The 10,843-nt window shown below is 42.3% G+C and overlaps 2 protein-coding genes across 2 annotated transcripts in view; one reads left to right on the top strand and one right to left on the bottom strand.

Annotated features, from left to right (window-relative positions):
- Positions 1 to 2,310, top strand: part of ift80 (intraflagellar transport 80 homolog (Chlamydomonas)) — a 31,399-nt gene extending 29,089 nt beyond the window's left edge. The window contains exons 17-20 of the mRNA XM_008309720.3: positions 1,043 to 1,132; positions 1,303 to 1,475; positions 1,610 to 1,733; positions 2,054 to 2,310. Coding sequence (XP_008307942.1) covers positions 1,043 to 1,132; positions 1,303 to 1,475; positions 1,610 to 1,733; positions 2,054 to 2,164 — 498 coding nt within the window. The 3' untranslated portion in view covers positions 2,165 to 2,310. The remainder of the gene's footprint in view (positions 1 to 1,042; positions 1,133 to 1,302; positions 1,476 to 1,609; positions 1,734 to 2,053) is intronic.
- Positions 2,311 to 2,705: 395 nt separating this feature from the next.
- Positions 2,706 to 7,298, bottom strand: c15h3orf80 (chromosome 15 C3orf80 homolog). The gene has a single exon (XM_025055111.1). The coding sequence runs from the start codon at positions 6,778 to 6,780 to the stop codon at positions 5,971 to 5,973; it is 810 nt and encodes a 269-aa protein (XP_024910879.1). The 5' UTR covers positions 6,781 to 7,298; the 3' UTR covers positions 2,706 to 5,970.
- Between the last annotated feature and the right edge of the window lie 3,545 nt (positions 7,299 to 10,843).

Below are 10,843 nucleotides of genomic sequence, written 5' to 3'. Positions count from 1 at the left end.
CTCCTCAGACCGTCTCATAAATACACTCTACTATACACACACACGCACACACACACTGAACGCAGTATGAGACTGCATCTTGGCTGCTGCAATGACGCAATAACCACAACCCTTTAGAAATGGATGCTAGAATTAAGGAGAGGGTGGAACAGAACGGACGGAGGGAGAGGCACTGGGTTGTTTTAAGAGCTTTTTTCCTTTGGCCCGCCCCCATTTCCACTTCTGGTAAAGGTTTGGTGGCAGAATGGCTTTCCCAGAATCACAGTGGATGTTGTCGGTAAGCCCTCATCTGAATGAAGTGTGTATATGAAGTACTTTAATACCATGAAGGAATATACCGCTGATTAAGTGAGTTTAGAGATTTGTTTTAGGACCATATTTTTTAGGTGCTGACTGTTGGTTGGTGCAGTGGAGGTTTCCTCCATGGCCTGGTTTCACTTTAATTCAGTGTGTGTTAATAATGGAGATGAATTGGAGAGAGAAATTCTGCTCAACTGCTGGTCATTCAGTAGTTCCCAAAATCAGGGACTAGATCCAGGGGCAGACATTTTCCATCGGTGTGAACAACACAGCACCACAGGAATTAAAAAAAAAATCTATTTTAATTTGTAAAATATTCTGGTTAATAACGTTGTGGAATCTGACCAATGACGGGTCAGTCCAGATTTCTGTGGCCTGTTAATTAAAAACACCTTGAAGTTAAACTCACTTTAAATTCTGATTATATTTTATTCCATCTTATATTTGATATATATATATATTTAAATCTACGTATTTTCAATATAGATTTATTCTATTCTGTTTCCTGCACCTCTTGATTTTCTTGGAATGCACTTGCAGGAGCAGCTGTAATACTTTCTGTCACACCACCAGATTCCGCCCAGGCATCAATGAAGTCGATGTGCTCATTGTAGTCGGGTCTGTGTTTTTGAATAGACAGACTTTCATCAGTGAAAAAGCTTGTTTCCAGGTCATTGTGTCAGAGGGTTATTCATATCTTCCTGTTGATGTTTCTCACTGTCTCCTCTCACCTCCTGCTCAGGACCAGTCTTTGTGGGCGTGTCTCGCTGCCATGTCAATGACACACAGGGAGCTGACCACAGCAGAAATGGCCTACGCTGCCATCGGAGAGGTTAGAGCTTTATCCACTGGGTCAATCAGTGAAAATATGCTGCTTTTACAGAGAGAAGAGAGCATTACATTTAATCTAATACATTTCAGTTAGTCAATTGTCACAGTTCATGTGTTATTTTTGCGAGGCCCTAAAAATCTTTCATTCCTTTGTTCTCTCTCTGTGTTCAGTTACCAAGGGTGCAGTACATCAAGATCATAAAGGAGCAGCCGTCCAAGGAATCATCCTTGGCCCACATGCTGTTGTTCAGTGGTCAGGTCCAGGAGGCCGAGGCCACCCTGCTACAGGCTGGTCTCATCTACAGGGCCATTCAGGTCAACATCAATCTTTTTAACTGGGAAAGGTAAAAACAAACACCGCCGCAGAAAGGGGGACTGTATGACTGGGTTCATGACATGGTTGAGGGCTTTCACTCTCACCTTCTAGTCCTCGGAGAACGCCTGTGTTTCATCTTCATCGTGTCATCTCTGCATCCAGGGCATTAGACTTGGCAGTCAAACACAAGACCCATGTGGACACTGTGCTGGCCTATAGAGAGAAGTTCCTGAAGAAGTTTGGCAGGAAGGAGACCAATCAGAGGTTTCTTCAGTATGCTGAAGGGGTGAGTGAGGGCAGGCTGTACTGCAGCGCTGGATTCTGGCTGCAGTCACACTTTTATTGATGGAGGCAGTGATTTTCTAAATGAGTTTTTAGCCCATTATTCTTTCATATGCTTGTTTTTATCCTGATTGCCTCTAGAAGAACATAAATAAATCCCACAGTGGTTGAAATAAACCTTTGAGGGGGAAACATGGTGCAAGTGTTTTATTCACACACCTGTTTCAGTCAGGTCAGCTGGAACAACTAGACTGACCATGTTTTAAAATCTGCCAAATCTGGAAATGTGACCAGCCATCTCATCCTTCCTTGTTTCCCTGCCAGGTGGAAGTGGACTGGACGAAAATCCAGGCTAAGTTGGAGATGGAAATGTCCAAAGAGCGAGAGAAAGCGGCGAACGCCTCTGTGAGGAGCAGCGTTTCTGTCCGCCGCTGATCTTCCTCATGCCTTCATCAAAGACACAGTGCACAGGTCATATTTAGTCACTCTTCACCGACCACCGCCACCTGATGTCAAAGGATAGATTACAGTGTAATCTGCAGACTGTATATATATATATTTTTTTTACTTATTTTTTGTAGCAGTGATTGATAGGACAATGTGCCTGTGGTTATAGTCCCCAAAAGAATGTGTTTATTAAAACGGAATCTATTTTTATGACTGGACAAGTAAGGAAATAAATGTCAATTTTTTACATTGGATGAAAAATCTTTTACAAACACGATTACAAAAAAAGATTTATTTTAGGTAATTTGAACTCGAAAAAAGGTTCTCTGAAAAAAATGTTCTTTATTTATGATAAATAAGAATGAGGAAAAAAGTAATTTACTCAAAGTCCAGACTATTAAAATATTTCCTGAAACATTTTCACTTTTTTTACATGATATTTTGTTGTGTTCTGTAGGTCATTCGCATAACAATGTTATTTTGTCTCTCATATTATGGCCTTTCTGTCATTGAAGTTAAAAAATGTGCCTGATCATTTTGGCAAAAAAACCCAAAACAATTAATTTATTGCTTGTTGTCATTATAGACACGTGTATTTTTTTTTACAATTGATATATTTAGAACAATGTCATCTATAAGGAAATGTAAGAAATAAAGCTATTAGAAATAAACTGTCCTTCCAAGTTTTCACATTACTGCTTATTTTTATTTTCTGTCTGATAGAATTACTGCTTGATTTCTTTTATTCATTGGTTCCCAAGGTGAAGGACAGCCCTCTTAGGGCGAACAGCACTATTGCAGGGGAGGGGAGAAAAGGGGATGGGGCGTGGGGGGATTCAGCAAATAGTTTAGGATTCCAGTGTTTTCTTTACTTTTGCCACATTGGTTAAATTGGACTAATATTTAATTTGATTTCCTTAGTTCAGTGAGAACAACAGTTTTCTAGGAACAGAGAAATTCAGAGTTTTAAAGCGATGGCTGTGAATGTGTGAAGTGGGGGAACACAACAATAGTCCTGTCTGCACAGGGGGGCGCTGCTGTAAACGTTTGGGAACAACTGTCATAACCTGAAAATGTAAAACTATTTTGTCTTTTAGTTTTATTTATTTTATAGTGTGAAAGATCCTTCAATCCCCCTTTTCCTCCTCCTCCTGATTCTTTCATTCATTTGTTCATCTTTTATGGCTTCATCCTTTTCAGGTCACAGGTGGAGGTGGAGCCAATCCCGGCAGCCATCAGATGTGGAGTCTGGACAGTTCACCAGTCCACTACAGACAAACAACCATTCACACTCACATTCACACCTGTGGTCAACAGAATGAACAATTATCACCTCCAATCAGCAGAGGATCAAACCAGTGATTGTTTTGCTGTAAGGCCAGTGCACTAACCACTCTTCCTCCGTGTGTCCCCATTTCTCTTCTCTTCAGGTGTAAATCCAACTGCTTGCCACGCAGCTCCACCCACTGGTTGTCAGAGGACCAGTCCAGCCAGTACCAGGGAGTGGACGGCTCAGGTGAAACATCTGCCTTTTTTCTCTCCTCTCTTTTTGAAGTCTACTCTCACTGTGTGACAAACTGAAGTCGTCCAGTCAATAAACGGTATTAATCTATAAAAAGAGCTGACAGTGAGGAGTCAGGTTTCGCATGCATTAGTGCAGACAGTGGACACACTCCTGACCACACCAGGAAGAGAAGAAATTAGATCACCATCTTCTCCACTGTAACATTTCTTCAACACTTTACATGCACGCTATTTTAGTCAGGAATAATGATGTGACGTCATTAACCAGCCATCTTTTTTTGAGACTTATTTATAAGAAATACGAATGTATTTGGACCAGTCTTCATATATAAACATTGGAAACATTTCATTTGTTCAAAAGTCCAAAATACCAAATCACAGTGAGCTTTTATTAAACCACATTTTTATCCTGTTCACACATTATTAAACCACTTCTAAGGTTTAGTTATTAAAGTAAACAGCCAAACATCGTAGGCTGTTTCCAAAAACAGAAAAAAAGAAAGTGATGGATATAACATCGAACTAATGTGAAATATGATGCTCATTGATTTGACCTTTAGCGACTTCCTGTTCTTTGTTCCACACGGTGGTGTAATGACTGGATGCGGGACTCGCTGACAGCAAATCCATTCTATGAGCCTGTGTTTGTACCAGTCCTGTATTTCTGATGTTCTTGTTCTGTTGTTCTAGTTCGTCTCCATCAGCTGCAGGTTTGACATTCTCTCCTCGTCTATGGAACACTCCCGCTCTATTTAATCTGAAACTCAACCTCTAATGGTTTGCCTTGCCTCCATCCATATTTGGTTTCTTGAGGCGGGTCACAGAGTCCACTTCATCCACCCATCAGTGGGTCCTGAGCAGGGACTGAATGCTTTTAACTGCAAACTGCATCCACCCACAAAATGTCCCTCTGGAAAACCCAGCCATCAGTGTAGACTGTTGCCTCTGCCGTCATCCTCCTCATCACCACCATCATCATCATCTGTAGTATTGGGTTACACCACAATCACACTCAGGCCTGAAGTCTGAGGAGCATTAGAGGAGCTCAGCACTTCTCCATGAAGTGTTTGGTTGGAGTTTGGTTCCTGTGGAATTTTTTCATTCATATTTTAGTCATAAAACATTTGGCAGGAAAAAAAAAGAATTTAAATGGTGTAAAGTTGTCGTTACACTCGTAGGTAGAAAGACACTGGAGCTTTTTAGATCGTCTAAGAGCAGGGAATTCCCTGCACCTGCTCATGTTTCACTAACCTGGTGAATTGACTTTTAAGTAGCTTCAGTGTTTCAATTAGAGCTTGGCAGAACACCATGGTCATCGTAACTCCAAGCATTGCAGACGATTGGTGAAATATTCAGGTACATTTGGTTAATAAGGCAAGATCTCCAGTTTTGCATTGATGAGTGTTTGAGTCATGTTAAAATTTTCTCCCATTTCTAGAATTTAAAAGAATTTGGATTGGTTGGTGTTGAGACACAAAATGCCCTTGGACAAACTAGTAGTTAACCACTGGTTAGTTTAAACTTTTATGATCAAGAATTTATTGCTAATACACCAGTACTATCTGTGTTTTAAACTCATACTGCAGAAGCTGAGAACTGTTGTGTGTTAATATGGAATCATTTAATGTCATATTTTATCCTCTGAAAAGAAACGAATGGTACAATTGGCCTAAAAATATCGGCATCATATATCGTCCATCGTGTACTTTCTAAAGATCGATATATATGTCGACCATAAAAAACCCAAATGATCGACTTTCAAACAGGTTGTTATCATGGGTTTTGAGGAACTGATGGAGGGTTTCAAGACTCTATGTAAATAGTTGATTCTTTATAGCTGGATCTTAATTCGCGCACCCACAGATTTTTGGTCTCTCGGATTCAGCAGAATATGAAGCACTGAGAATGGAACAGACTTTGACAGGATAACAGTTCCAGGGTGCCACGGAACGTTAAAGTGTGAAGGAACAACTTAATGCGATTTTCTGCTGCAGCCAAATTCTGTGTCCAACATTCTGAGCCTCGTCCCCAGCCTCCTTGGATGGTACTTTATAATCTCCATCACTTCACCTCTGACGCTCATTTGCATACAAACAGGTCCATAATCCCCCTTAATCTACCCAGACAGGTGGATTTTCTCAGCCTCCTCCTTTATACTGGACATTCAGGATTATTATAATTGCACTTGAGTTTGTGTCTCTCAGGGACGGTGACCCTTGTGGTATTTAAAATAAGAATGCATCTATTGTCTGTGCAGCTTTTGTCCCCCATCACACAGAGTTCCGGGATGTCCTTGCCGGGCTGTGCTGGGCTCCCGACACCTCCATCCGGACATCCCGTCTCTGCTCTGCAGCCCTGGGTGCTGCGGCTCTCACCCTGCGGTCCCCGCTCCTCTCACTGTCCGACAGCAGGTTGTCTTCGGATCGGTCTCTGTGCATCTCCTGCATGCTTTCCTCATACGTAGGTAAATACTTCACCTCATCGTAGGCTGGCAGGCTCGGGGAGGTGAAGTCTCCCAGGCTGTACTCCGGGTAGCGGTCCAGCAGGGAGTCCTGGGACGCTGATGCGTGTCCGTGGAAGAGGGAGGGCTCCTCGCCGCGGTCGTGGTGCGGGTGCCGGCGTGGACGGGGGCAGATGATCCGCTGGATGAAGTAGCCCATGGCGAAGAGCAGGAGCAGGATCAGGATTCCCGACAGCTTCCGCGTGAACCAGCCCACGTTGTCGAAGAAGATGTGGATGGGCAGTTTGCAGCAGCGAACCGCCGAGCCGGCGCTGCCGTTGGCGGCCGCGACCGGCGGGCAGCACTGCTGGCCGTCGCTGCACTGGACCTCCCCGCAGCTCCGCAGGGCTGCACAGGCGGAGAACAGACAAGCCGACAGGAGTGTCCCGGTGGTTCCAATTGTTGTCCTGCCGCCGCCCGACAGACGGGGCATCGTGCATTCAGGATCTTCCGGGATGCGAGGTGAACAGACGCCGCGTCTCCCGTGCGTGTGATGTTGTGATGTCCAGGTCGAAAAAGGTGGGATTTCACAGCCTGATCTGCCTTGGTTTCCAGCTGTGCGCTGATCAGATGCTCTCATAGTGTAGACACTGCAGCAGGCGGTGGGACAGCAGGTGAGAAAGACCTGTCTGTCTCTCCGTCTGTCTGCCCGTCTGTCTTAGGGAGGACAGGATCAGAGCAGCATCAGTGTGCACAGAGCACAGCAGGCTGTAACCGGACATCAGTATTTACATCGAACCTTATTTATCTCTGTCCCACTGTGTTAATATATATATTATTTGGTGCCTATAAGTCACTGAAAAAGAAAAGTCAGCAAAGTTCAAGTCATAATTTTTACACTCACAAACGAAATATCCAAGTAAAGTCGGAGAGTAAAGTGTTCAGAGTCAACAAAGGTACAAAGTCAGGTCTGCACCAACACAACATTCATCTGAACTTCAGTCCCAGTGAACCATATAACATAAGAAAGAGTATAGCATAAGTCAAAAGTGCTCTCAAGTCACCAAAGATTAGTCAAGAGTCAGGACCGGTGCACCAAAAAAAAAAAACAATTCTCCCGAGTCACATATTTGTGTCTTTGTCACCCAAAAAAAAAAAGAATATATATATGTATATATATATATATATAAACATAAATGAATAAATAAATTAGTCCAAATGCACCAAGTCACAAAGAAAAGTCTATTACATGTGTGAGCAAAACTAGACAGAGTCAACTCTGCACACCAACAACCAACCAAACAAACAGACCATAAACAGTGTACTGGTGAATTCAGAAGATATTTCAGTGATTTTACAGGACACGCATGCCTGCCATATTTGATGTGGATGACTGATAAATGTGTAACAAAGTTCTAGAGACAGTACAATTATTGGATATGAAGTTCACATCAATCTTAGTATACGTTGAAATCCATTAAACATTTTAATCTGATTAGTTTCACAAATTAATTGACACAATTAACGACTGCCCTGAATACAGCGTAACGCAGCTCGACACTTGAGAAAAGATAAGATGATAAAATTCGTCGAATGTGTTTAGGACGCCTGAGAGACCTGTCTGAACTCGTGTTCAATACAGCAATAATATAACAATATTCTTCATCCCCGTTTACTCTCTGAAAGATGCTTGAAAATCCCCGGACTCTACTTGATGATCATTGTCCCCAAAAGGCTAAATCCAGCTCTTTGCTCCTTCACTGAATCATGCATGCACACAATCAAAAATGTAACCAATAGGGGCCGATGCCTTTGACAAAGGGCGCCAACAGATCTAGCCCTTCATAAAAAATTAATAGTTCCTTCTGTATGGGTAGTAATGGCTCCCATTAGGAGAGTGTCTGGATTCACATTAGCTTAGCCGCATCCTAGAGAACCATGTGTCTACAGCCCGGAAGAACATAACCATAAATTTAAATCCCGACTCTAAACGATATTCTCCTCACCCAACCTGTTAATTTACACTGAAGATGTCCCACTGGATAACATCCAAGAATGACGAAGAGCTCACTAAGCCTTTCCACACGTAGAGAATATTAAGTGAATAATTAAACCACTCTGTATCCTCTGTCAGTGTCCTTGTCGGGAGGTTTCTGCAGGACTGTCATAACAGGGGCTGGCTCTTGAATTCAATTCAATTTGCATCAAAATTATTAAATGAAAAAAATCACAGGTTTAAAAATGATATAATGCATTTAATCGCACCACACTGATTTACACACTACTAGAAGGTGGTAATTTACCAAACATTTTGGTTGCCAGCAACAAGAAAATGTAAAAGATGAGCAATGTCATAAGCTTTATGGAGGCAGATACTTTAAACTGGTAATTTTTGATTAAATGATAATAAAAAAAATGATGTGTTGAATTAGCAACAACAGTCCTGGTGCAGACACCAGTCAGCTCACAGTAGATCAGATGACAGTGTTCAGAGCCAATAGAAGTCTTCAAATGTTATATAATAATATAATACACATAATATAAGGGGAGGTGGGGTTTGATGATATGATACCGTCCCTGTGAAACTGTTGTCTCATAAATCATGCTCCTAAACCTTTTCATCCTCAGCCTCTTCATGTCCCCAACAGCCCCGGTGTATTCTCTTTCTCCACTAAACAATAACTTTTGCACAGTTTCCTAAATCCAATTGCTGCTGCATTATGGCTTGATAATCAGTGGAAAAGTAGCATCATACCAACTGATTTATGCGGCATCACATTTCTGCCTGTAATCCGGCTCCACAGGGGAAACGTGATCACAGGGCCCTTCTAACCAAATAAACAAATACATAATCAATAACCTGTGGACCAGGGCTGAGTGCTGAGTTCAGAAAAACCCTTTTCATTCCATTGCCCTTAAGCTTTTCCCAGCACTTGTCCTTTTTTACGACTCTGTTGGCTTTTATTGACTTTGTTGACTATTATGGAACAACAGCTATTCTTGTTTACAGCTTTCACCCTTTAGGGTGACTCAGAATGTATGAAAGGACAGCTTCCTCCACGCAGAGGAAAACTCGACGCTAACTGATGATCGTAGAGTCAAATCAATGTGAGGATCCTCAGTGAGACATGAACAAGTTCTCAGACCTTTATTAATGGTGCTTGATAAGATCCCACTTTTTAATGACTATATTATTATTTTTTACCACTTACCACAGGATATAGTGTGAGTGAAGGGCCATGCGGTGGAGGGCTGATTTGTGGTGCTGCCTTATTTCACTAACATCAGTGGTTTGATTCCTGGCTCTAACAGATGGTCTTATCCTATATGATATAATCATCAATATCAATCAATATTAGAGATTGCCTTTAAGTCAACTAAATATTATCTGAATTTATTAGAATAAATAGTTTTGATATTTGGTTGACTAAAACAGAACTAAAATCCAAACAGTTCTGTTGACTAAATCAGGACTAAGACTGACTTAGTCAGAAGATTTAGACTAAATTGTAATATATTTACTGGTGTGTATAATCATCAGATGTACAGTAGACTCTCATTAGAAATAAACTCTGCAGACGGAGGTGAAAGAGTCACAGAGAAATAAAACCAAAGTCATCAAACCCTCACTTAACCCAGCGTTGACAAGTGTGCTCCTCCTGCACGGCCGGCAGTGAAGCACTAACACAAGCAGTGCAGTCTATCGCTGGCCTAAATGTCGTGTGCTGTGCTTCCATTTATCTGGCACAACGCTCTGCTGTGTTGTGCTTAATAATTCAGTCCTACGGGCTCCATTAGTTGTGTGCGATGATGAATGGTGGTGTTCATGTTCATCTGTAAGAGACACTGATGTACGGACCGCCCAACACTCAATGTCACCATTATTACGCTTGCATTAATTATGAAACAAAGGAAGCCTTGTCAGGCTGCAGGCTTTGTTAATGGCCCCACTGATGCTCCTCGGTTTCTCTTTGTTTGCACCAGAGCAGGAGTCACAACCTCAGGGTCATAGCCTGGAGTCCAACCTCAGACTCTGCAGCCATTAACCTACTGTACCATGGCCATGTACCAGAGCCCACACTCAGCTCAGGAATCTCCTGGAGCATGAGCGCCTGTATGAATGCCGCGGTTGTGTTGTGTCGGATTTGACGAGTGTTCAGGAAGACGCCTGTGTGTAATCTGTGTGTTAATGCTGTTTTTTGTTGTACGGCACAGACCCAGGACTGCAGGACACATGTGTGGGTGTCATCAGTCTCTGTTTATCCCCATTAGGTGGAGCTCTAATAAAAAGCAGAGGCAGCAGTCAGTGTAGACTGTGTGATTCCACCGAGTCCCAAACCGCAGTCATTTGACTCCCACGTACTTCCTCTAATCTTATCGCTCAGCTGGGCTGAAGCCTGATAGTGTATGAAGCAACTATAATTATCATTAGTGTTTGTTTGTGTGGGTGTCTTTGTAAGGTTTCAGGGGTTTCGTCTGATTTATACATCCCGTGGACACATGTGGTCAGAGGGGACGTTAGAAAGGAGACACAAAGGACAGATATGTGCTACAGGCCGTGGGAGTGACTTAATTTAAACAAATGATGTTCTTTTAGTCAGATGTGTTCTCAGTAGGCATGCAGACAGATGTTAGCTGCTGCTGAATGTGCAGGGCTGAGTCAGAAACCTGATTATTTATTTATTTATTCTTTTATGAACATC

The sequence above is a fragment of the Cynoglossus semilaevis genome, chromosome 4 (assembly GCF_000523025.1).
Source record: "Cynoglossus semilaevis isolate Cse_v1.0 chromosome 4, Cse_v1.0, whole genome shotgun sequence".
NCBI classification, from domain to species: domain Eukaryota; kingdom Metazoa; phylum Chordata; class Actinopteri; order Pleuronectiformes; family Cynoglossidae; genus Cynoglossus; species Cynoglossus semilaevis.
Note: the sequence above shows the minus strand (reverse complement) of the source record. Positions and strands in the feature narration are given on the sequence as shown.

Bases quoted from the DNA above. Each gene is read 5' to 3' on its own strand.
- c15h3orf80 (XM_025055111.1), bottom strand. From the start codon at position 6,780: ATGAGAGCATCTGATCAGCGCACAGCTGGAAACCAAGGCAGATCAGGC.